Source organism: Punica granatum, chromosome 1 (genome assembly GCF_007655135.1).
Source record: "Punica granatum isolate Tunisia-2019 chromosome 1, ASM765513v2, whole genome shotgun sequence".
NCBI lineage: Eukaryota > Viridiplantae > Streptophyta > Magnoliopsida > Myrtales > Lythraceae > Punica > Punica granatum.
This window is the reverse complement of record NC_045127.1, coordinates 46,852,148-46,878,966: the sequence shown is the minus strand read 5'-3', so window position 1 is coordinate 46,878,966 and position 26,819 is coordinate 46,852,148. Positions and strand designations below refer to the sequence as shown.

The following is a 26,819-nucleotide window of genomic DNA, read 5'->3' as shown; positions in this document are numbered from 1 at the left end:
CCCTCTATCAAATAAGCCATTAGGATCGGTTAATTTTTTTCTTATGTTCAAAATAAAAATAATACTGCATGTCTGAATCTTATGTCGTATATATTTGGATAAACCCTTTTCTTTATTTCCTTAAAGAAAATGTGTCTTAGTGGACTATATAATTGCATTATCCTCTGATGATCACTTTATAGATAAGAGGTTAATCTCAGTTCCATTTATATTATGAATCTGAATCTTTTTTTTAATGAATTAAACTGATAAAAATTGTCAGACAATGGGAACTAAACTATTATGCCATCTGATCTTTGACAGCTTATGCCGGTGCTTATACAATCATACAATATAACTTAATTAAGAAGTTGTGGCTATATATACATTCTTCATAAAACACTAATTTATCCATCTTTCCTTTCCGAGTCATACTTGTGCAAAAGTTATTTGCTTAACATAAATGTGTTCAGAGGAATACTGACGTATGGAAACAATAATTAGATAAAATTTTCGTGGTGAAATAAACAAAACCTCTTCTGGGAGTTAATTGGTTTGTAATTAATATAAGAAAATCAAGTTGGGAATTTCGTGCTTGGACCTCTTCAAGCAACCGAGAAAGCACTGAAGGCGTTGTCTATGCTTCCACATATATTACAGCGTCTGATGCTGTCATTTTTTTTTCCCAGTTAAAATATGAATTTTGACTGGTAATTACATATTTTTTCCCCTTATAATTTTCGACTTATTCAATGATGATGATTATTGTTGTTGTTGTTATTATTATTATTATTATTAAATCATGTGGGGCATAATGCTTTTGCGTCCATCTCAATATTTTCTACCGGAGCTTTCTTCAGACTGCGAGAGTTTACAAAAAAGTTTTACAATACAATTTTTTGAAATAATGATATAATAGCCCTGACTATATCAATGGTCGAAATGTGATTCTAAAATTTCCAAAATGAAAATTTTTCAAAAAATCAATAGATGAGATTTGATGATTAGATTTCCACGGTGTTATTATTATTATTTTTTACAAGTATCACGGTGTTAATTTGAAGGTTCTATATATTTATTTTCCGAGTGATTGTGTTATAGATCATTCCTTGGGAATCAACTGAATTTTCTGTTTCAGAATATGTATATTTTGTGGACCTAACAAATTTAACATAATTGGAAATAACGAAGACAATAACAATAAATTTTTCTAAAATTACATTTGTACAGATTACCGAGAAAATTATATTTTTTCGGGGAACTCCTTTTAACATATATTTAGTGTGTGTATGTATATACATACATGTATATTTATAAATATGGAAAAAATATGCCTTAAATTTAGGGAAGTCTTCCCTCCAATTCATCACAGGACACGTGGATTCCCACCATAAGCATTGGCCCCCTAAAATATTATCCCCAAAATGGCATAATTTCTTTGCCTTCTTTCATATCTTACTTGATGAAACTGAAAGCAACCATACCTAATAGGAATATATCATAAAACAAATAATATTCCCATGTCCATGCCTGTGAATTGCCATCGGAAAAGTGATGACAGAGAAAGATGTAACTGATGGACTTTAGGAGATTGATACACATTAAAGTGATGTGTCATAGTGTCTCTTTTCAATACTAATGTTTGGATTATAGTGTAACAAGACCACAATGTCGAACCAGTTTCCAACGTTTATCAATCCTAAATGAGGCTAGCTAGAGGATGAAGAATGTGAGACGGAATCGATTGGCTATGGAGTTTTGAGTTATCCGTAAGACTCGGGTCCTCTTCCCAAATGGTTGTATATACAAAATTGATGGATATTATTTGATGCATTTTAATTGATATTGATGTTCATGTCCTCTTTATTTCTACTCTTTATCTGGGATAAATAAAGCCCGGAAAGGACCTGGGGCAATGAGATATATATACACGCACACATACATATTATCATTCATTAAAAAGAAAGTATACATGTCATATGTATGTATAGAGATTATTTTTATATATAGGTTATTGAACAAATACCTAATGAGGACACATGGAGTTGGAGATAACACAGGTAGTTTCTGTCTCTTAAAGAGCTGACACTTTCTATTATTTTTGGGAGTTAGCGTTTCTTTTGATTTGATTTGATATGCTTCTTCCACCCCCCCCCCCCCCCCCCCCCCCCCCCCCCCCCCCCCCCCCCCCCCCCCCCCCCCAATCATGATAAACTAAGCTCCTCTACATGCTTTTATGTTTCTTTTGTCCAACATATAATTAATTATTTATTATCTACTGGTATATGTAGAATTATCTAAACTATATTTGAAGAGTACTAAATTGGAGAAGTTCAGATGGTTCGATGTATATTGTTCTTAAATTAAGTATATGATTCGAGTCTTGTAAGTAGAGAAAATTCACGAGATTGAAATAATTTTACTCTTTAGCGAGCTGATTTGACTCAAAGATAAATTAGTTGGAATCTATTGACTTTTCATATATCAATTGGTGCATTTATATATATATATATATATATATATTTAAATTGCATTAACATTATCATTAGAAGGCAAATAAACTGAAAAATGCTAGCTGGGTGACATGAGTAATCAATCGAAAATCAAATAAATACGAATATAAATAAGTTTTGTGGCTCCATTGGATTATGTCCCCAGCTAACAAAACAAACTCTTGGATTATCATTAGCAAAAGCGTGTCTAGAAATCCTACCTAAAATATGCTCATTTCGCTCGACCTTAGATCAATATCAACCATTACCAATGTGTTTAGTTGAAAGTCCAAGAAATCACAATGCACCATATATTTTTTTAATTTCTTGACGAGATATCATTAGCTTACTAGTTGAGATTAATTTGTGCTTAGATATGGACTTTTAGCTCGCGCATGAAATTCTATCAATGACTTTTGAACCTTCACCTTACGGATAAAGTATGCTAATCAAGAATGCATCTTATCGATTGAACCGTATGCATCTTGTGGTGAAAATTTCCCTTTTATTTTAGGAAAGACAAATTGAAAAGTCTTGGATGAACCCGATAGGGTTGGTCTGGTGATTAAAGGGTGTGACTTTCTTAGCGAAGTCTCATGTTTGAGTCACCTCAAAAATCATGCATGAAAATACTTCATATTAGGTCACCTGCACGGCCTATGATCGAACTTACTTGTTATGTGGGTTTGTAAGGTGTTCATGTGAATCGTGGGATTAAATAGGCAAAATCCGAACACCCTTGTTATTCAAGAAAAAAAAAGGTCTTGGGCAAATTGCAATTAACCCATCAAAGAGAGTGTAGTGCAATGATCTATGCTTTCGCCTGTTAATCAAGAGGTTTTCGATTTAATATTCGCGGTAAGATTATTCGTGCAATTTTATTTATCATTAGTATTTTTATTTTATTATACAAAATCTATCGACCTCCGTAATCGAAGAAAAATGTTACCTTCCATTATTCCTCTTTTCCATTTCAAGTTAAACCTCGAATCCATATAAAGACAATTAAAATAAGTATGTTAGCTTGCGTTTGGTTTTCGAGTTGGATTATGATCTAATTCAAATTAATTTTGTGTAATAATTGCAAATACTGACAAATATAAAGATGCGTGAATATATATATATATATATATATACATATTTGTATATATAGATATAATCCAACTCAACTTGATTTTGTGTAATGAATGTTGACAAATGTAATGATGCATGGGAATATATATATTTGTATATACGGATGTGAAAGTAAATAGATAATTTATTATTAAAAAATTAATCATAAAATGATTAGGAAAAAATATGAGTGAAAAATTATTATTAAATGAAGAAAAAAGATAAAATAATTATAATGATACTGTTGAATTTGAAAAATAATAAAATTGAGTTAGATGGGGTAAAATATTTTATTCGAAATTTAATTTCTTGAGAAGTAATTTCTTAAAAAGTACCCTTTTCTTTTTTCTTTTTTTCTTTTTCGAATAAAAAAACTCGTAAAGCGAAGAGAAAAGCAAAAATAAAGGGAGTCAGAACCGTGGAGATTGGAAAAGACAGCCACCGAGCGGGGCTGAGATCAGCTGATGAGAGCTGAAAATTATTCCCATTGTTCCAATTATTTGTTGGTAGCACGTGTCAGCCGATGGCTCCCCCATGGGTTCCGCCTCGCGCTCGCGCTATTTCGAGTAATTCTTGCCCAGGCTCTGATCCAATTACGAACATCAACATGACATCAACAGTCGATATTCGCATGTAGTGGAAATCCTTTTTCTAGTTAGCTGGTTAAATCGATAATACAGGACTCTTGAGTTACAATTAATCATCACCATTCATGACTTTCTTGGTTTTACGTACGGTAAATCATTAACAGCATATCCGATTCAAGGTGATAATGATCCATAGGGCAAATGACAGGGGCCAAATACACAACGACGAGGTTTGTAACACTAAGAAATGTAAATTCTACATAAGTTAAATTTGAAAATTGTGCATATATTACTTAATATGCCCATAGTGCACGAAAATGTAAAACAATTTCGGAATTGCATTGTTTCTTGTGCTTTGGTTCTATCTTTCCTTCACGTAGCATATGATGTTTTGTCCCCCCAGACCCACAATGAGAGCTCAAATCTCTATGGCATTCTTTCGTTCTCCAAAATGTTCTCATCGAATATCTATTCACTCACGTTCTTGTGTTTCTTGTGGGATAAGATGCCTTTTTTTAACCCTTTCCATTCATGGAATAATTAGTAATTATTACTTGGGTGGAAGGAAAAAAAAAAGTTAATAATTTACTTTGCCCTCAAGGTTTGCTTTTATAAAGCATATCAAGGGATATGAAGGTGCTTGGTATGGATCAATGATTGAATTAGATTCCCCTTTTTGACGCCCGAAGAGTTCACCGAGGAAAGAAAAAACCTTTTTTTCTACTTTGCTAATGATGAAATCGATTCGCAAAAGGTTGACTTAATAATTTTAGTAATTCTTTTTAAAACTTCACCCAAAAATTAAGGGTTTTTATTATGATTACACTAACTACTCGGATTTAAAACTGTGAGATTATTTGGTTCTGTTTTTATCACTAGTATTTTTTTTTGGTCCCTTTAATCCCCATCTCGTATTCCCCAAAGTAATTTTTTTTCATATTACGAAAAATAACTTTTCCTATGTATTGACTAGTTGAATTTCGAACAGGTAATAAATAACTCACTAGGTATGCCTAATTCTTGAAAAATTAGGTCATATATTTTGGGATGATGAAATGAAATAGAATTACAAACATTTTGTATAACTATTCAATTCCATTTTTAATTCTTATGCCTCTTCATCATACTGCACATGCACTTACATCGATCTTAAATTTTGAGCATTTTCTCTAATTTTGGTGTGCTCTAAAGAGAAAAGAATGATGTTGAGGTAATTATTGAAAAAAAGATAAAAAAAGGAATCCATGTCAAGGTATAATATTGACATATTATGGTGAGCTACTCGTGATTGATTGATGTTCTTCTTTTTTTGCTAATTTGAAGTGTCCGAGTTTCGTCTGACTAATCCTTTAGGCTCTGTGAACCCATAGTGGCGCACGGAATAGATAATCATGTCAAAGGCGCTCCGATGATAATAAGGGGTTTTGAACTCAGGATTGTGATTGGTCGATCGATAATAAAGAACTTGGAGATATGCGATATGAGCACTTTAACCAAAAGTTTTTTCTAAGTACACGAAATGTATTTAATTTTTATGCATAACGAATCTTTTTCTATATGACATCACCTAAATATTATTGAAAAAAAAAAAGAATCCATGTCGTGGTATAATATTGACATATTATGGTAAGCTACTCGTGACTGATCGATAGTAAAGAACTTGGGGATATGCTATATGAACACTTTAACCGAAGTTTCATTATGAGTACATGAAATACATATTTAATTTTTGTCTACTCGAACCTCTTTCTATATGACGCCTAAATATTCTTAACGTACCGCGAGGCACAATACCATAAGTGTGCATAGAATCTAAATGTGCTGACGTCACAATGCATATTAATAATTTTTTTCATTGTGTGTGTATAACAGTTTTATATCATATGGGTGAAAGGAATTATTTTCAATCAAAGCACGAAATAGGTTCATCAGTCTAGTGATTGCCATTTACTTTTGCTTAGGCATAAAAGTATTCTTGCCACGTGTTACTTCCAATGACAAGAGGGTTTTTTCTATTCATCATTTATTGATTGAGATTGATTCTGTTTGAGCGTTATATATATTTAATTTTTATAATATAATATCCTCACTGAAGGTTGAGAGATTTTATATAGCTCTTTTTACATTTGATTGGAATCATATAAGACATATAAAATTTTCTTCAAGTGTGGCACATGTAAAAATATGTATTTAGCAAAAAAGAAAAAAAGAGGAACATGAGAAATACCATAATTTGTGCGAATTAAACTAATTAGGGCGCAATATTTTGATTGACGTGGACACCGCTGCATAGACTCTCATTTGTTTTTTAGAAAAGGACAAACTATTAATTTTCCGAAGGCTTTAAGGAGAAGTCTAAAAAAGAAAATTCTATTTCCTTCATGATGAAAAAGGAAAATGAGATTGCAACGTTAAAAAATGTATATATTTTGTCTGAGAATGTTTTCATCCCCGCAATTCGTGGCATGAGAAAGCATAGACCATATTGTAATAGATGATCGAATGAGTGTTCATCATAACGGTACTCAATAGTGTGTAAAAATCTTGTAAATTCATCAGAAATCGTATAATTTCAAACTATAAAATTACCCATGGTTTTTTCATTTGGTTGAAAGTACACATAGATGTCTTCATTCTTTAAAGATTGAAAGAAATGGGAAAGTGAAGGAAATCTCAAAGAAATCCTTATTCATTCATTTTTTTTTTCTCTCTCTTGATCCTTATTCGTTCTTAGGGAATTTCTATCGTGATCTCATATCTTGGTGACACGGAGTTTTCTCACCGTTGAATACGTAGTGTGCCACGGGGTTCACGTGCATCTAACGCGGGGAAATCGTGTCCTCTTGACACCTGGTCATGGTAGCATAAACATCATTCTTACTATTTCTAGTGGGAACAAAACGCATGAGCTATAACTTAGACCAAATCATAGACATTTTGTTGAGTCTTCCTAGGTAAGTAATCATAAGAATGACCATTAAAGAGATCTACAGAATATAAGGAAAATTATTCCTCCCACCATATAACTTGTTGAGAGTTATTTTTCTCTATCAGAATTTTTTTTTTAAAATAGCCGGATATACAAGATATTAGGGTTGTCACCTATCAGCTAAAGTTTTGCGCTAGATATAAGCCTAATCACATGTAACTCAACAAATGGTTATTTTACATGATATCGGTTCATGTGAGCTTATACCATGTTAGGACTAGTGTCAATAGCAATCAAGGTGCACCTCGTGGTAATTTATAGTCGGAGTGTGGAACTCGTTATTAGTTTGTCTCCCTACCATTCGAGCGTGGAAAAAGCTCGGGTTATAATCCGTTGTTGAAGCGCGGGTGTTTGTTTATGTTTGTCTAGCCCGAGTTAAAAAGAAAATAGAAAATAGCAAGAAAATCCTATATATATATATATATATAATTTGGATGGCCTCACTTATCAGCTCGAGTTTTTGTATTGAACGTTGGTCCAATCAATTATAGGTCCAGTAGATGGTAATTTTACATGACATCTAACATATTTCCTAAATCACCAATGTGAATTAGTTCAAGTTGTTCGATACTTAGTTCTCTTAAACAATGTATCATGGTCGAGCTTGTGAATGAAAAAAATTCATTTTATGAGAATTTTACTTCTTAACGAGTCGATTCCTTGTATCAAAAAAATTGAAATTATTAAGGAATACGTACGCATGGCTAATATTATGTATTATATATATGCATGTGTATGTATACGTGTATTTACAATATAAAAATGATATTATGGAATGAGAAGCCTCATGAAAGGTAGCCTTGGGGATAAAGAACAAGGTGGGTTGGGAGGTCACTGGTAGCGAAACCGTGCGGTGGCAGAAGATCATCAGACTCCTAAACTGTACATAGTCTGCAGACCATCTTTTATGGTCAAATTTCCTGTACAATAATTAAATAAATGTAAGGGTCGGCGTCAAACACAACTCAATTAGCATTAGGGAAAATTTCAAACAGTTCGTTTTTGAAACTTTTGGGCCTCAAAATTAAAAAATTCATAATATTTAGAGAAAGTCAGCATCCAACTGATACAACATCTCATAGTCTCATGAAAAAATATCAAACAGTTCGATTGTATGTTTGATTTTAGAGTTAAGTAGAGTTAAATTTTGATTTTAATTGGATTGTAATGATTGTATTGTTGAATTATGAGAAAAAATACGAAAAAGTAATGAATAGTTAAGAGAAAGTGATGATTATGTTGTTGAATTGTTGAAAAAGTAACGAATAGTTGAGATAATTTAGTATTAAAAATTGAATTGAGTATAATGAAATTGTATGTGTGATTATATATGGGGCTCACCTTTTTGAATTAGAAGAGTTGATTTTTGTTGTGTAGTGAGTAGAGTTAAATTTAGAGTTAAAATCTTAAAATATATTGTAAAATCAAACGGAATGTAAAATTTTAAATATATTTTTTTAAATTTTTGGGCCCCAAATTGAAAAACAATTCTCCCTGTAATCTATAGGAAAAGTCGGCATTCGATTGATAGAACGTTTCGAAGTCTCATGGCAAAAAAAATAAAAATAAAAAATTAAAGTTCCTTATTTCCTCATTTTGATAATTTTGCTGAACTTTTTATATGAAGTTTGACATATTTACGAATGAGGCTATCATGTTATTGGTCCACACTTTGTTACGTAAAAGAAGGCTGTTAAGTTTGTACTTTTTTCATAAAAAAAAAAAGGCTTGGTATTTCTATTTCAAATAGGATTTTTTTTTTGAAAAAGAAATTTTAGACCCATAGACAATGATTAATCAACCACTGAACGTCCTACTGACTATTACCGGTCAAACACAAAATTATCAGCAGGGCACAAAAAAACACGAATTTCACGAACGGAATCGATTATCAAGTTAAGAATATTTGTGGCCTTACCCAAAAAAAAAGAAAAAGAAAAGGAAAGCTCCATTGCTTCTAATTGAAAATCGACTCAACGATCACCGAAAATAATACGAAAAAGAGAAGAATTTACACACAAAATATACGTGGTAAACTCTTAAATGTGTTGGAAACGTTTAAAAGAAACATTCACGGACAAATGACGCTCGACAGTAACTTCTTATTGAGTAATAAACAATGAAGTGGAGTACAATACGATTGTATCCCTCGTAAACACAATACCAGAAGACAAACGAGGAACCCTAATCCCCTCTAGAGATATCCCATTTCAAAAGTACTCCCTCCCTCAAAATGCTCTCCTCGCACCTTTATGCTCTATACATATGTATAGTACCTCGATTTACTCTCAAAAAAAAATCCAATTTAATCTTTATTGAAAGTATTTCTAAATACAAGATTCTCAAAATACTTTCTTATCAAAGATATAAATTCAAATCTACAAAATAGAAAACCGAATTGATCATACTTATGTTTATTTACTATATATTTATTTCGGATAATTTTTGCTTTAGGCAATTTAAGCAAAGCATGCATATGAAGAAAGAGTAAAAATTCCTATAGTAATCTAATTTTCATGCTACTTAAGTAAGCTTTCGGATTCGAGTTTTGTGAATGTAAAAAATTCATGTTATGAGAATTTTATCCCCTTTGTGGATCGATCCTGCTTGAACTGAATTAGTCTTCTCAATATTAGGGCGTATACTGAAAAAAAAAATCTAGTTGTCTTGCTATACTTTAGTTCTTATACACGAGTAGTGTGTTGGTTGAATATTAAAATATCAACCGATGCATTTATTTACTTTACATTGATATGCTCGACATGAGATGCTTTGGTAATATTCACGCATACTGTTAGCCAGTTATTAATACATCAGAAAGCAAAATATTGTTAAGAATTCATGTATAAATTTTTCGATGAAATGTTCCAAAGCATCTCGTCATCTCAATTGCTAGAGACAAATTCAAATCGAGACTTAAAACCAGTCATAGTTCCCAAACAGAACCGATCGGACTTACTTAATAGAATCAACAAATATTGGGGGGAAATATAATTTGTGAGCTCCCTCTCAGAAAAGGTACGGGCTTGGGCATACGCAGATGCACAGAAATCATTGAATCCATTGGGAGAAGGACGCAGTGAAATAGTAAAAATCTGAACAGTTACCAAAAAGGTAATTAATATAAGATAAGAAGGATAAATAGGAAATAATTGAAAGCTTACGAAAAAATTCATCATTGTGCAGTAAATGCCATTTATTACGCTTGACTGTTCCCTCCCTTCTTTCCGTCTTCAGTCTTCAACCCCCTAAACTTTTCCGTACTTTCCAGCTCAGACGACATTTTACCGATATTTTCTAACCCCCCCACCTCAATATCTCGTCAAAATTCCATTTCCCTCTTGTGGCCACACCACAATATTTTCCAACCATTTATTATTTTTTTTTGGCTCACTCCTCATATAAAATTTATAATGACATTTGTATGCTCAATGATATTTACCTGTATTAAGTTTCTTTAATTGACTTTGAAAGGAAAAGGTGATCCATAATTGTATAACACAACATTATAGCTCAAATTTTTCGGGCATAGACAACCCGCTATCAACCCTTCTGGGATCGATTATCGAGTCAAGAGCAGTTACGATACTTCATAATAAATTTATTTTTTATAGGGAAAAGGACTGTAAACTTTTATTTAGTTTTTATGTTGTTGACTAGATTACGAGTAATATAACAAAATTTAGCTTAAACTATCATTTACTTTCAATACTGCCGATTCCAGTTTGAGTAAGACAATGTTTTAGCTTAAATTCTTTGGGCATAGACAACTCGCTATCAACCCTTGTGGAATGATTATTGAGCCGAGAGTAATTGCGTTATATCGTAATAAATTCTCTCTCTCTTTTTTTTTTTGCTTTGAAAAAGGGCTATAAGTTTTTATTTAGTTTTGATACCATGGAAGCTTAGTAATATAGCAAAATTTAAAGATAAAAAAGTAAAGTTTAAACTTTAAAGTGGCTAAAGTACATGTATTTTCTTGTAAACATATTATTTTGGTGTCAAAATTCTCTTCAAACTTCGTCGAAGATTCGAAATTATATATGTCGCTTGATTATCATTTTACAGTGTCACTGTAGCTGCTCCGTTAATCTTTTTCAAAAAAATGTTCCAATTAGAGCAATTTATGTAGATTTCCTTATAGGAATCGTGAATAGTACGGCACTTTGCCAATTGACGAAGCAAAGAACAAATTTTTAGGCCGTGGGTTGCTTCATAAAATGGAAAAGGCATTTATTAAAAGTCATATATGCTTTAGTTGCTCTTCCTCACTCTTACCCAAATATATATGTTTTTGTTAGAATTGGTTAGCAACAAACCTCTCCTTATTAATTCCTAATAAAAAGACACCATGTTTTTTAGAAAGATAAATGCTTGAAAAAGCACTGACACACAATTGCATAAAAATGATCAGTCCTTTTTGTATTTTCATAAAATCGTTTAATAGATATTATTTCTACTTAAGAATGATAGAATAACGCTCATGAAATCTCCAATTGTAGCATTGGGGTGCACGCTCTCGACCTCAACTTCTCTCGATTGTACGTACTTGCTCTCGATTACGAAGTGTGAACATTTTGTGGCCTTATCACAAATGACTGGATAATTTGCTTATAAGAAGTATATCACTAGCTCCCATAAGTTTGACTTAGTGGTTCTGATGCACTTATGAGTGAATGCATCTCTACGTCAGTAAAACTATGATTAACTCTACGCAATTGGCGATTGGTTAGCATCATTTCTGACGACGAGATGCATTCAATTCAGAAACCCTTGATTTTTTTACTTTGATAATCAAAACACATGTTATTATTGTTCGTGATTAATAATAACCCTATTACCTTCTCATCAATCAGAAAAAATATCAGGCGCATTTAATGGTTATCATAAACGAGTGAAATTCAAACAAAGTGAAACATTCGATATGCACAGTATTACCCATGTAGAGCCGTCGAACTTCCTCTCTAGCCATTGTTCCTAATCGGTCTACGAAATACATCGATCGCCTGATTCACGATCCCACGAATTTTGACGGGTCAGCGTTCATCAGATCTATTCAAACGAGTCTCACACAACTAGCAAATTTTAATTAGCTATTACGAAATATCAATTAGTCCATTAATGCACTCTTTAATTTATGTTTGATCTGCCCATCATTCCTCCTTAAAAATCCCGTCCTTTATTTACTTCATCTCTCTCTCTCTCTCTCTGTCTCTCTCTCTCTCTGTGCTTCTCTCATTTTCAGAGCTCTACACGGGTCACTGCACTCTCTCTCTCTAACGCTTACGGGCAGAGGCGACACCATAGAGAGAGAGAGAGAGGGAGGGAGGGAGGGACGCCATATATGGAGGTGGCCGAGCTCTAATTTTCTACATCAATATCGACCATCGATTGCTCTGCTCCTTCTCCGCCTCTCCTAGCCGCCGAGCTCTCGCGGGCTAATGGTGGAAGCTGAATGTTTCATTGTCGGTGAGTAGATTCCATCGGAGACAGACGCAGATCGGTCGCCTGCCCATCCGCCGCCGATTATCACATTCCGCGATGCGAGTCAAGGAAATGCACCCGCTCTGCTGCATCTCCCTGGAGAGCCCCGGCGTTGGGGACGCCTATACGGAGGCATCCCTCTCGCGCGCCCGGAGCACGCCAGCGGGATCGCTGGCCTTCTCTGGAGGATCGTCCGACGGCAATGCCGGCCGTCCCCTGCCGGGATCTGAGTCCACCGTCGCTGGCGTCCTCTACAAGTGGACGAATTACAGCAAGGGGTGGAGATCGAGGTGGTTCCTTCTCCGGAACGGCGTGCTGACGTACTCCAAAATCCGGCGCTCGGATCGCCTGAACCTGCTCCCGCCGAACGACGACGTCAGGCTGATCGGAGACATCTCCAGCAGCAAGCTGTCGAGGATGGACAGCGGGAGCTGCTCCGGGAAGCACCGCAAGACAGTTGGCATCGTGCAGCTTAAGGTAATGCCACTCCCACTCCCACTCCCACTCCAACCCCACCCCACCCCACCCCGCGTGATTGGAAACCAATCATCGTCGTCAATCTTCTCTCACCAAACGGACATTAACATCACGCAAAGTATTCTCCCAGATTAAGCATCTCTTCATCGCATCAAATCGGGGATCCGATTTCGCGAAATCTGCGCATATCATTTCCCATCATTCGGCCCCGCCGTCTTACCAATGAATGATCTGAAGGAGGCGAAGGAGTCGTCTGCGATCTGTCAGACGTCAATTGGCGAACATCGGGGACGAACAGGGGCCAGGCATTCATTTCAGAGTGACGGCCTCAGATTCTTTGTTTTTTTTTTTTTTTGGCGGTAGACCAGAAAGGTTTTCCAATACAGGCAACAGTTGGATTCAAAAAATGTCCTTACCTTTCTTACCAAATCTGTCACTGAAGTTCGAAATTCTCCCACCCAGATGACATGAGATTGCTGTACCCCAAAACACAGCCAAGCCAACCGCGTCGATATCCGAGCGGAAACGGGCCATGGACCTTTGGGTCTTAAGTCTTTCACATTGATGGCCGCGCTACGAGCCAAGCGTCCAACCCCACCTTTCACAGACACCGCCAGCGATAACCATCACTTAAAGATTAGCACTTTCTTCCTCTGTTTTCTCCGACTTTTTAATGGCTTCTTCACACAAAACCAATTTTTTTTTTTTACTGTGTTTTTGTTAACTGGGCGTGATTTCTGAGTGGGTCACATCAGCAGGTGTACAGAAGGGGTGGGGGGATGCATTTATAGGTGGATGTAGGTCAAGGATTTAAAGACTTTGGGGTCACCCCCCAAATCTACCCCCCTTGGATCAGATTTTTCCTTTTACCCTTTTCCTCCTTTTCTGTTAGGCCTCTTTCTCTAATTCTCATGTCACATCGCTTTACTTCGAAGCACTCATCACCCTTTGGCCGCTAAGAAATTTACGAACATTGTGACTCCAAGAAAACATCACGGTCTGTCCCTTTTCACTGTTCCGCAGTCGAGAAGAGAAATGGGAAAAAAATTGAATGGGCTTTTGGGCCATTGTTTTCCTTTGACTTTTTCCTTCGGATGCTGCAGGGGGTAACTGGTAACTTGAAGTTTTCTTCTTTGACGATTATATATTTAATTCTGTGTTAATGTTGGAGTAAAGTTTGAATTTTTTGAAGTTTGATACGTTCAAGAATTCGATGTATGGGACTGGAGACCACTAGTTGAGGTGGGGCCATGCGCCTCAGGATTTTCGAGCTCCGTTTCGCTGAACCAGTCTTTCAATTTTAAGGAGTAACGCAAAAGGATTGAACTTGAGTATAAGCGGAATATTTCTTTCTTCGCTGTGCTATCACCGTGATGGATCCGTATGCTTTCTTAATCCTTCCTGTTCTTCCTATGCTTAGTTGTCTTTGCGGTTTCTTTAAGCTTCGTTTCCCCGACTGGAGATTGTGTTCTCATTTTGGACAATGTTGTTGCCGTGATTTGGAGTTGGGTTTCCGTCGAATTACCGATATTGGATTTTTCCTTTCACTCCAATCCAAATTGTTGTTTGGTGACCGGGAAGCTGGTCTCTCTGGCTCTTAGTAGTAGGTTTTCTTATCCGATTTCATCGCGTCAGTGCTCTTGCAGAACATCTCCTTTTGTGAAAGCTTTTGATCGAAGCTGTCTGAAGCTACTTATGCACTTTCTGCTTGTTATTTACTTGCTTCTTCTATTTTCTTGTGGCAGTTACAAGTTTGATCAATTTATGTACCCACATCTCATGACTATGCGGTCTCATACTATGCCATTGAAAATTGTGGATTGCCGGGCTTCCTGCAATGTTATTTAGACTGATATTGACATTGATTGTGTCATTCTGCAGATCTCATCATTTCGAGAAAGTAAGTCCGATGACAGGCGGTTTTACATATTCACTGCAACAAAAACCCTTCATTTAAGAACTGATTCGAAGAGAGACCGGGTGGCTTGGATACAAGCACTAGTCTTGACCAGAAGCCTATGTCCATCGAGGTCGCTAAACGATACTTTCTCTCGTATACCACCCAAGGTATCAGTATCAACTGAGAGACTTAAAAAGCGGTTGATTCAAGAAGGAGTTGGCGAGAATGTCGTGAAGGATTGTGAACATATCATGCTCTCTGAGTTTTCTGAAATTCAAGGACAACTAAATGCGCTTTGTGAAGAACGGTCGAATTTGCTTGATACATTGAGGCAGTTTGAGGTAGGCAATTATACCGTAGAAGATTTTGTAATATGATTTGTACTCAGTGAGTCTAGGTTTGATGGTTAGCATTAGTAGTTTGATTGTAGGATAGATGGGTGCAATGCTTTTGTAAGAGTATCATTGACTCTATTCAGTGCACGATGTTTCTGTCATCCCATTTGATAGAACTAGTAAACCGTGATCAGAGATATGAAGGTTGAAACCCTGAATGTTTGCCATTTTGTGGTGTGCAGGCAGCTAACCTTGAAGCTGAAGCCTCAGGGGTTCATGATGGTGATCAATACTTGTTGACGAAACATGGATTTCCTGGTATTGGGCATGGAAAATATAGTGGTGCGTCTCGCCAATGAGTCTCCCTATTATAAACACATGCTCATTTTTGTTGTTCTACACAAAGATTGATCCTACAGTTTCCATTCAAAGGCAGTTATTAATGTCATTTCATGACACAGGTAAATATATTGTCTTCGATTTGGCTAAACTTAATTTGCGTGTTTTCCAGAATGCAGCACCACTGCATCATCAGATGATATAGAGAAGCAAGAACCTGAAGTTTCAGATGAAGAGGAAACATACTTCTTTGACACAAAGGAGCATTTTACTGAACCTGCTGGAAATTGTGGGGATGTAACAAGAAATGAAAATGATGCGAACGGGAATAAGGCCATTCAGATTCAGCGCAATAATGCGGAGAAGATGAAGAATGTGAAAGGAATTTGTGATACAGGAATTCTGGCATTTGAGAGGCGGAAAAAGCTTCCTGACCCACTCGAGAAAGAGAAAGGGGTCAGTCTATGGTCAATGATCAAAGACAACGTAGGGAAAGACCTCACACGAGTTTGTCTCCCCGTTTACTTCAATGAGCCTATTTCATCCCTTCAGAAATGTTTCGAGGATCTCGAGTATTCCGATCTATTAGATCAAGCATATGAGGATGGGAAAGCGGTAAGATTGATGTGAACTTCTCGTTTAAACCTGACCTTTTCCTTGGACAATGTATAACTAAATGGAGTTCTTTTCATGTCTTTAGAAAGTCAATCATATCATTCTCAATTTTGTCTAATTTATGGCAAAAATTATCCCGTTTTCTGTTGATTTGACTCCCATATCCTAAGCTCCTTTATCTTGGCTTTTCTTCAATTTTATATATATATATATATATATATATCTTCATCTGGTGAAATTGGATTTTCTTTCTTGCTCAGTTGCCACTTTTGGCAACTCTTTTTATGCCTAACGAGCGCTCTGAAGATATAATTAATCTTTAATAGGGCGACAGTCTCCTCAGGGCTCTGAAAGTTGCTGCCTTTGCTGTTTCTGGTTATGCATCTTCGAAAGGTCGACATTGCAAACCCTTCAATCCTTTACTTGGGGAAACTTATGAGGCTGACTTTCCTGAGAAAGGGGTGCGATTCTTTTCTGAAAAGGTCAGTATTTCAATACAAGTATTTGGAAATATTTAATGACCTGATCTAACAGGTTTTACTGAACCAAGTTGACCGTCAACGAAATAATTTGAATTAAAGATCTTTTCTTTCAGGGCTAGAGTGAGTAATATATTCATTATTTTTCTTTTGCAAGATTTTCCAAGCGATATACTTGGTCTTGGAAATTAACTTTGGATATCTTGTTGATGAAGGTTAGCCACCATCCTACAGTCATTGCCTGTCACTGTGAAGGCAGAGGATGGAAATTCTGGGCGGACAGCAACTTGCGGACAAAATTTTGGGGCCAATCTATCCAACTTGACCCTGTGGGAGACTTGACCCTTGAGTTTGATGATGGTGAGATCTTCCAATGGAGTAAGGTATATAACAATACATGGAGGACTCGGGATTATGCTTTGATTTTCTCCAATTGCTTGACACCTAAGCAAGAATATGTATTATTTTAATAGGTTACAACTACTATTTACAATCTCATTCTTGGAAAATTATATTGCGATCATCATGGAACAATGCATATACGTGGTAACCGCCAATATTCATGCAAGATCAAGTTCAAGGAGCCATCTATTCTTGATCGAAATCCTCACCAGGTGAGTACGAGAGATTCCATTTCAACGACATTCAGTCTTTCTCCCTTATGACCTAGTTTCTACTTGTAAAGTATCTATTGATTTTGTCACTTGTTAGGCAGTGCCTTCTGTTAAGTTTTGATATTGTCTAAACACTGGTATACTTCTCCTCGTGTTTTCATGCTTACCCAAGTTCTTTTGGGAGGTCAATCTCGAATTGCAGTAACATCTGATCTGTTTTTTGTCTGGTCATATTATAATTGTTTACCGTTCAACTTTTTAGGTTCATGGATTTGTTGAAGATGCTACAGGCAGGAAATTTGCAACCTTGTTTGGGAAATGGGATGAGTCTGTATATTATATGAATGGAGAAGTAAATAGCAGGCCCAAGGATTTAAGTGCCTCATCTAACGCATCCTTACTATGGAAAAGCAACAGACCGCCTCCTAATCTCACTCGGTACAACTTGACTTCATTTGCCATTACATTAAACGAGTTGACACCGGGACTGCAGGTAAGGGGATGGATATTGTTGGTATGCTCATGTCAATTTTCAATTTCTTAGGTACCTTTTTAATTGCTGTTTATGAGTTTGTCTAATTTTTGAGTGTTTGATCATGGATTCAGGAGAAACTTCCACCCACGGATTCCCGACTCAGACCGGACCAACGGCACCTGGAGAATGGGGAATATGAAAAGGCGAATGTTGAGAAACAACGATTGGAGAAGAGGCAGAGAATGGTATGGTTTATTCATCTACCCAATGACGAGTAATTGGATAGTCAATATATGCCCCGGCATCCATCTATAGTGACCGAGACAAGATTTTTCAGTTCTAAGTTCTCTTTTTTTCGTAAAACCGGTGTTGGTTAGTTTTTACTCACATATTGATTGTCATGCTTCTTGCTGTGTTACAGTCAAGGAAATTACAAGAGAGCGGGTGGAAGCCCAGATGGTTCCAAAGAGATGGCGAAAATGGACCTTACCAGTTCATTGGTGGTTATTGGGAAGCACGTGCACAAAGAAACTGGGATGGATGCCTCGACATATTTGGGGAATTTACTGTAGATATATCTGATACAACTGAAGGGTCTTGATATTGATTCCAGCCTTCAGGTAATATATTTATATCCTCCCGAAGGACAGTAAATCAGTTCCTCAAGACTTTGGGTAGAGGATGCTTTGGACTGGATCTGATCTGTCATTTGGCTAATGATGCAGGTCAATTCCGAGGAAGTTTACAAGCAAAGTACCATGCCGGTGAGGAAGGGAAGTTGCTTGCATGTATTCATCGGAAGGATACTCCTGGGTCGATCAAGTCGAATTGATGGGAGATGGAATTCAATTATTAAATGAACTAATTTTCTTTTTAGGTATAGGCTGGTGGGTAGATTCAGAGTTCGATATTAAATTTTTGTTCTTGTTTTTTTCGACCGGGGAGCGGGTGGTTGTGTAATTTAGTCTCCCCTGCTCTCCATGTTTCATAATTTTTCCCCAGCAGAAGAACACTGGTCCAGCGGCTTATTGTTTCACCGTTTTATTGCTGTAATCTTCTCCTCTTGAATTCATAAATGAAAGGATAAAGTGATCGAGAAAGGGGAAAAGGAACAGTGAATAAACAAGATGAAGTTAAATGTTGATATGTGCAGCATATAAAGTGAGTAGTGACATCCATGCGCGAGATTCTCTGTGAATTCTGATCTTGGGTTCGATCAGAAAGTTGTTCTGTTCATCTCGAATCGTCACCTTTTCTAACCGTTGGATTAACTTTCTGCGTGAACGATGTAAAAGATATTAGTGAGAAAATTTTCCGGGATTGCTCATGGAATTGGAGGAAAATTCTACAACTCAGGCAACATATCTTGCCTTGGTTTGAATGATAGAGTTTAGGACCTCATGGTTACAGTAGGCCATTTGATTCAATACTGCTGCAGGGGATATCTCTGTTTTCAATTCAACTACTCATCTATACTTAATTATACTAGTTGACTTTCCAAACAAATCTAGAGCGTTCACATCTCTGGGCTGTCCCTAACTTGCGCCAAATGGAACTTCTTAGCCCCCGAAACGAGTAATCGGGCCTTTATAGTTGGTCTCTCTCTCTTCATCCTCCCCTTGCTAGAGAAGATTTGCCCACAAATCCACGCCTTCTTCTTCTCCCAAGCTATCTCACAGGTAGGGCATAAGATCTTGAACGTTGAAAGTTGGACTTACATTGTATGTAACCCGCAAGTCCAGTTTGTAGGCATTGTCATTTACTTTCTCAATGACCCTGAAAGGACCATCAACTCTGGCATCAGCTTGGACTTCCTTTGGTTAACCCAGACAAGGTCTCCTGGCTCGAGCGAAATTGGTTTCCTTCGCTTGTTCGCAACACTTGCATATGCCTCTCGTTCTTCTTCTCAATTTGAGCTCGAATCTTCTTATGCATTGCTTTAACTAGCTCGGCCTTCTTGGATCCATCCAACAACCCCTTTCGCCAACTGGAAGTGGTACCAAGTCCAACGAAGTGGTTGGATTGAAACCACATACCACCTCGAAGGGTGAGTGCCCTGTTGTGCGGTGAACACAGCGGTTATAAGCAAACTCCACGTAAGCTAGGCATTCATCCCAGTTCTTCAAGTTCTTATTAACCCCTGTTCGAAGCAAAGTTGAAAGGGATCGATTTACCACTTCGATTTGGCCATCAGTTTGTGAGAGGCAGGTCATGCCGAATAGCAGCTTGGTTCCCAGCTTCCTCCATAAGGTCTTCCAGAAATAACTCAAGAACTTAGCATCATGGTCAGAGACAATACTTAATGGTACCCCGTGCAAGCGAACGATCTCCTTGAAGAGCAGATCAGCTACATTGCTTGTGTCGTCTGTCCTGCGGCATGGGATGAAGTGTGACGTTTTAGAAAAATGATTCATGACCACTATCACCAATTCCTTTCCCCTCTGAGTCCTCGGCAAGTCAAGAATAAAGTACATGCTTCCATGCGTGATCTGGAACGGGCAGTGGCATGTATAATCCCTGCGCCTTTTCTTGGTTCTTCGCCTTTTTGCAAGTGACACACCTCTCTACGATCTTGTTAAAGTATCGAATCATAGCTGGCCAATAGAAATGATCTTTCAAGGCTTCTAGCGTCTTCCTTTCCCTAAAATGACCTGCGGGACCTCCATTATGAGCTTCATGATCCAACAGCTCACGAATGGAATTAGAGGGAAGCACAGTCGGCCAGAACGGAAGAGATACCCCTTGTGCTGAAAATAACCCTCATTTGCACCTTGTGGGCATTCTTTATATATCTTTGCAAACTGCAGGTCATCTTTGTATAAATCCTTCATAAAATGGAATCCCAATTGTCTTGTGTTAAGCATAAAGATTAAGGCATACCTTCACGAGAGCGCATTTGCCCCAATATTTACGTTACCCTTCTTGTATTTGATCACGTAGGGAAAACCTCCAAAAACTCCATCCTCTTGGCATGCCTCCAATTTAGCTTCATTTTCCCCTTCAAATGCCTAAGTGACTCATGATCGGTGTGAATCACGAACTCCTTGGGCAGTAAATAATAACGCAAGGTCTCTGATGCCTGAGTCAACGCATAGGATTCTTTGTCGTAAGTCGAGTAGTTGAGGCGAGGACCACTCAACTTCTCACTAAAATAGGCGATATGACGTCTATCTTGCTGGAGAATAGCTATGTCGATTCATGATGCGTCGTACTCCACCTCAAAGGTTTTTGAGAAATCTAGCAGCTCAAGTATAGGAGCCTAGTTGAGCTTCTACTTGATTAAATCGAAACTTCGTAGCGGTGTTTTAGTCTAGATAAACTAATTATCCTTCTTCATGCACTATGTAATAATGTCTACAATGGTGCTGAAGTTTTTGACGAAGCGTCGATAGAAAGAGGCTAAATGATGGAAACTCCGGACTTCAGCAATGCTGGACGGAATTGGCCACTCCTTGATGGCACATACCTTCTGTTCATCCACCTCCACATTATCCCGTGAAATGACTTAGCCCAGGAAGATTATGCGATCCTTGCAGAAGCTGTACTTCTGGAGATTGGCGTACAACTTCTCCTCTTGAAGCAGAGTAAACACTTGTTTAAGGTGCTCCAGGTATTCATCGATTTCCCTACTATACACAAGTATATCATCAAAATAAACGATAACAAATCTGCCAATAAACTTCCTCAAGACGTGATTCATCAACCGCATGAATGTGCTGGGGGCATTAGATAAGCCAAAAGATATGGCTGTCCACATGTATAGGCCAAACTTCATCTTGAAGGCAGTCTTCCACTCGTCCCCTTCATTCATCCGAATTTGATGATACTTGCTTTTAAGATCAATCTTCGAAAAGATCATAGCATCTTGCAACTCGCCTAACATGTCATCAAGCCATGGGATTGGGTAGCGGTACTTCACAGTAATCTTGTTGACAGCTCGCTATTAACGCATATACTCAAAGTTCTATCCTCCTTGGGCACCAAAAGGGCTAGAACAACGCACAGACTCATGGATTCCCGAACATAGCCCTTCTCCATAAACTCCATGACCTGCTGCTGGAGTTCCTTGGCTTATTCGGGATTGCATCTGTAAGCTGGTATGTTAGGTAGAGTCGGCTATGGAATGAGATCAATATGATGCTCAATACCTCGAATTGGAGGCAACCCGCTGGGAGTTCTTCTGGAAAGACATTAGAAAATTGTTCCAATACTTCCTTTAACTTCGAGTGATCAGACTCTCCTTCACCAGAAACTTCCTTCGCTACCAGCAAATAGACAATTTCATTAGAAAGCAACGAACGTACGACTTCCCCCCTGTTGGCCAAAAGATTCTCCTTGGACGCTTTGCCAATCACCAAATGATCTTATAGGACTTTAGAATGACTGATTGGAGTCAAAGTACCCGCTTATCATCCTTAAAGACCGAATTGGTGTTATGAACAACTTCTCAATCGAATTGCCACGGTCGCCCGAACAGCACATGGGTGGCACTCATGGGCTATCACAAATGACTTCATCCTTATAAACCTTGATGGTGAATGGTACTTTCACCTGCTCGGAAATTTGTATGTCTCCCTCACTCTTCAGTCATTGCAGATGATAAGGCCGCGGATGCTTTGTGGTAGCAAGATTTAACTTCGACACCAAAGTGGTAGAAGCCACATTTGTACAACTTCCTCCATCAATAATCATAGCACTTACCTTGCCATTATTGTTGCACTGCGTGTGGAAGATGTTTTCCCGTTGTTCTTCTTCTCTACCCGCTTGTACTGTAAGGTTACGTCAAATGATGAGTAGCTCCCTTCCTTTGGATTTGCATTATGCTTTTCATCCTCTTCCGTCTCCCGGTCTGATTCATCCTTACTGACAACTTCTTTGACTGACCCTCGAACAATCATCACCTTCTTGTTGGGGCATTAGGAGGCAATATGGCCAAATCCCAAGCATTTGAAGTATCCAAAGCGGTCTTCTTTCCTTTCCCGACTGCAGCTTCCACGGCTGGTTCTTTCTTCTCCTCAAGCTTTTGGGTCGATTTAGGAACAAAGGAAGAATAAGAAGAAGAAGGGACGTTGGGCTTGTTTCCCCCGGACGTGCCTCTCCTCCTCTGCCTCTCAACCTTGATAACCATTGTAATCACATCATCCAATGTAGCATACGGCTACAACTCCACGGAATCTTAGGTTGTCGATGAACCGGGCAATGGTATGCTCTTGTGGCTCTTGCAGATCGCGCCGCATCATTAACATCTCAAACTCTTTCACATAATCTTCTACATAGTATGCTCCTTGTTGTAAGGTCTGCAAGTTAAGGAACAACTCCTGCTTGTAATACTGAATGACAAACCCCTTTTCCATCAACCTGTTCATAAGTTGCCAAGTCACCACAAGCCCTTCACCTTCACGCTGTCTTTGTGCCTTCACATTCTCCTACCAAAGATTGACATAATTGGTGAACTCCATAATAGCTAGCTTTACCTTTTGGCCCTTGGTGTAATTCTGGCACTCGAAAACCTTCTCAACGCCCTGCACCCATTCCAAGTACTCTTCAAGAGAGCTGGTCCCCTTGAAGGGCGAAATCTTCATCTCGATGTTTCCAGAAGGCCTTGGTGGTCGGCGCTGCCGTGGCACGTCTAGGGGCTCGTCGAAGTCCTCCAGGTTGTTAGTCTCATTTTCCTCTTCATGATTGACTCTTCGTTACTGAGGTTGTTGCACGGCAAGCCTCTCCACCATACGTACAAGCTGGTCTAAGTGCATGCGGAGCTCCTCGTTGCTGTGCTAAAGATTCATAATCTTGGTTTGTTGGAGGCTTAAACCGCAAGGTAGGTCTAAATCTCACCACTGTCAGACATGGCTTTTCAACAAATTTTCTGGGAACTTTAGCTGTGATACCAATATGATGAACTCCGCTCGGATTGACTCGATAAGATGACTCGCCTCAGTCGACTCAAGGGGATTGGACGCCACTTCTAGGAAGAACACCTAAAAGATAAGTCCAGGAGAAGATAGAGATCTGGAGAATACCAGAACTGAATTCACATTCAACATCACTTGCTTCATTACATACTAAAGGCCCTATTTATAGAAGACCATTGAGGAACAATACCAGCTAAATATTAATTCCAAAATTTGTCTAAAAATTCCCCAACTACCCAGACACATTAACTCTGCTAGAAGATTACATTAATGCAACCACCCAACTATACTTAATTATATTAATTGACTTTCTAGACAAATCTAGAGCCTTCACATCTCTAGGTTGCCTTAACTTGCACCAAATGGGTCTTCTTAGCCCACGAACAAGTAATCGAGCCTTCATAGTTGGTTTCTTTCTCTAGGTCAGTATTCGCAATGTCTTAATGACGTGGCACATCACCTAACGCGTTAAAGCTTAAAACGGAATTGGTTTCCCCAGCCTCTCTCTCTCTCTCTCTCTCTCTCTCTCTCAAGAGGTTTCCCTGGTCTCGTAACCAACCTCAAGACTGCTTTCTGATAATAATTGTACTATTTTCCCATACAACTCCATTCTTGGCTAGCTCAACAATGGGCAACCTTGTCTAAAGAGCTAGGCCCATTGTCTAGGGCCTCCACGATAAGTGGCCCATAACAATAATATCGGGTTGAGCCTAGACAAACTACTCAGGTACTTATCGGGTTTATGCTTCATCGTGCGCACTTGTGGACTGGGACATTTATATTATCTGATACGCATCGAATTGATTATGATAGGAGCTAATACTAACAGCCACAACAAGTAGTTGAACCCATCCTAACAAGATATTCGATGAAGGTGCGATCAATGATTTACTGTTCAGCGCTCTATGCTAGCTCCATACTGTTTTACCAGAAAACTACAACCACAACTGATCGATTGTCATATAATCAATATCGTGTGTGGATAATAAGAACTATGCACACCGAAATATCCTCGTGAGGAGAGAATGATCCTATCATCTGCAAATAATGCTCCCGGGCCTTTGCATTGTAGAATTGGTTCCCGCGATTATAGCAAGAGCAACGAAAGAGATATCATCGAAAGATTTTGCAATCTTGCCTCCTTTCATTCATAAATAAAAAGTCCATTCTTGTCCAGCTCAACAATTGTCCCATTGTCTAGTGCCTCAGAAGATAAATGGACCCATTACAATGTTGGGTTGAGCCTACACAAAGTACGTAGGCATTTATCGGTCTATGCTTCATCGGGCACACTTGTGGACTGGGATAATTATCTTATCTGTAAAGCATCGGATTGGTTACAACAGGAGCAAATGCTGACATAGATATATGAAGAAGATGCAATCAATAATTTCTTTTTAGTATATGCTATACCCAATCCGTATTGTTTTAGCGAAAAACCTACAGAATCGCCCAACTGATCGATGGTCATAAAATCAACACTGTGCGTGGATAAGAATCGCGCACACCGGTATATCCTTGTGAGGAGAGAGCGACCTTATCATCTGCAAATAATACAAAGCTCCCGATCCCCGGCCACTGAATCGCAGAATTGGTTCCCGGGATTAGGGCGAGAGCAGCGAAAGAGATAATCGCCGAAAGATTCTCCAATTTCACAAACCGGCAACGAAAAACATCAAAGCGGTTAACAGGCTGCTGGTTTGGATACATCCTACAAGACAAGGTGTTAAAGTTTGTTTTCACCTGGTTAGGTTCATAAACTGATCGACAATAATATCTCTATTTCCCTGCTGAGAAACGCCTGCAGTGCTATTCATTAAACTAGCAATATTCCTAGAACTTCTGCCGTCTACATATATCTACACAGATATACATATAGATAAAACATATAGAATGGTTCTTTTGCTGGAGAAACAGATAGTAAATGTTTCAGCAATAACACTTTCTAATGTGTCGCAGAATCTGCACGTTGATCTGGATGAAGGAACATTGTAGGTGAATATATATACATATGTGATGGGGTAGCGACATTACATTCACATGTCTTCTTTGGTGCCCTAACTCTAAGCAATCACGAAAGATCAAGCCAGCATTCAATGTTCTCAAGTCCGTCCGATATTCGATGCTAGAAATCAGCTATATCTATATATCTTGGTGAGGTTATGTTTATGTTTGGCATTGTTGCAGCTAATTGATTGTATTTGACTAATTGACGTAACTATGAAATAACATCATGATCTTACGGTCCCAGCTTATCTGGTTGAGGAAAAACTAAGTGTGTGTTAATTTAACCAACAAAATGGATACCATCATTTGGATTATTAGTTTAACCAAGAGATTTATGTTGCTTCGATCTCTATCATGAATAGATTTTTTTTTTACCGTATACTTGTCGAGGGTTTCTAGGCTTAAATCACAACCTAATTCTTCTCCCAGCTGGTCCAAGTAGGCTCAACTCATCTATGACAGAACCATCACCTTCATGAGAATTATTTTCACGGACTTCCAATAAGATTTGAACCCAACCTAATTCCTTTGACATATTAGTCAACTCTTCTCAATCTTTACAATAGATATATTAGATGAATGAATACTCCTTTAACGATGATGATTAAGCTCAAGCGTGAGTGAAAATATATTTCGGATAGGACGATTTTAGTCTAGGAAATTGGTCATGTTGGAAGAATATGAAGTTTGTAACTATTACTCATAAGAAAAGGAAAAGAACACAAAAACACACACAAATATATACATGCATGAAATACATACGTATATACATATATACATATATACACGTCAAGAGATCACGCATTGATGAGTAATTTTCTCAACCTGCCATAAAACTAGATTATGCACTCAGAAACATGATGTAGCATAATGACATATACATTCGCCTGATAATTAAATGGTTCTCAATTCACTTCTCATGGAGAAAGTAGTTGTTTTCCTTTATTAGTTATTATAATTTTATTATATTAAACTCATGAGACTTTCGTAATTAAAAAAAAATGAAAGAAAAATGGAAGAAT

At 37.8% G+C, this 26,819-nt stretch overlaps 2 protein-coding genes across 4 annotated transcripts; one reads left to right on the top strand and one right to left on the bottom strand.

Moving 5' to 3' along the window:
- Positions 1-12,364: 12,364 nt before the first annotated feature.
- LOC116192030 (oxysterol-binding protein-related protein 2A) lies at positions 12,365-19,033 on the top strand. 3 transcript variants are annotated; one of them, XM_031520424.1, is made up of 11 exons: positions 12,365-13,121; positions 15,003-15,362; positions 15,599-15,698; positions 15,868-16,310; positions 16,637-16,792; positions 17,005-17,172; positions 17,263-17,403; positions 17,666-17,896; positions 18,010-18,123; positions 18,300-18,498; positions 18,604-19,033. In XM_031520424.1, the coding sequence occupies exons 1-10, from the start codon at positions 12,702-12,704 to the stop codon at positions 18,477-18,479; spliced, it is 2,313 nt and encodes a 770-aa protein (XP_031376284.1). In that variant the 5' UTR covers positions 12,365-12,701; the 3' UTR covers positions 18,480-18,498; positions 18,604-19,033. The 3 variants fall into 3 exon arrangements, with proteins under 3 accessions (XP_031376284.1, XP_031376285.1, XP_031376286.1); XM_031520425.1 differs by lacking the exon at positions 12,365-13,121 and adding an exon at positions 14,256-14,502; XM_031520426.1 differs by lacking the exon at positions 12,365-13,121 and adding an exon at positions 14,569-14,724.
- Positions 19,034-19,821: 788 nt separating this feature from the next.
- LOC116206784 lies at positions 19,822-21,367 on the bottom strand. Its single transcript, XM_031539592.1, has 4 exons — positions 21,345-21,367; positions 20,826-21,024; positions 20,530-20,703; positions 19,822-20,442 (listed from the first exon to the last, which is right to left on the bottom strand). The coding sequence occupies exons 1-4, from the start codon at positions 21,365-21,367 to the stop codon at positions 19,822-19,824; spliced, it is 1,017 nt and encodes a 338-aa protein (XP_031395452.1).
- Between the last annotated feature and the right edge of the window lie 5,452 nt (positions 21,368-26,819).

Coding starts and splice junctions, on each gene's coding strand:
- LOC116192030 (XM_031520424.1), top strand. CDS start 12,702: ATGCGAGTCAAGGAAATGCACCCGCTCTGCTGCATCTCCCTGGAGAGC. Junction 17,404..17,665: donor TTGATCGAAATCCTCACCAG/GTGAGTACGAGA, acceptor TCAACTTTTTAG/GTTCATGGATTTGTTGAAGA. Junction 18,124..18,299: donor TGGAGAAGAGGCAGAGAATG/GTATGGTTTATT, acceptor GCTGTGTTACAG/TCAAGGAAATTACAAGAGAG.
- LOC116206784 (XM_031539592.1), bottom strand. CDS start 21,367: ATGTGGAGGTGGATGAACAGAAG. Junction 21,025..21,344: donor TGGAGGTGGATGAACAGAAG/GTATGTGCCATC, acceptor CGCCTATTTTAG/TGAGAAGTTGAGTGGTCCTC. Junction 20,704..20,825: donor AGAGGATGGAGTTTTTGGAG/GTTTTCCCTACG, acceptor CATTTTATGAAG/GATTTATACAAAGATGACCT.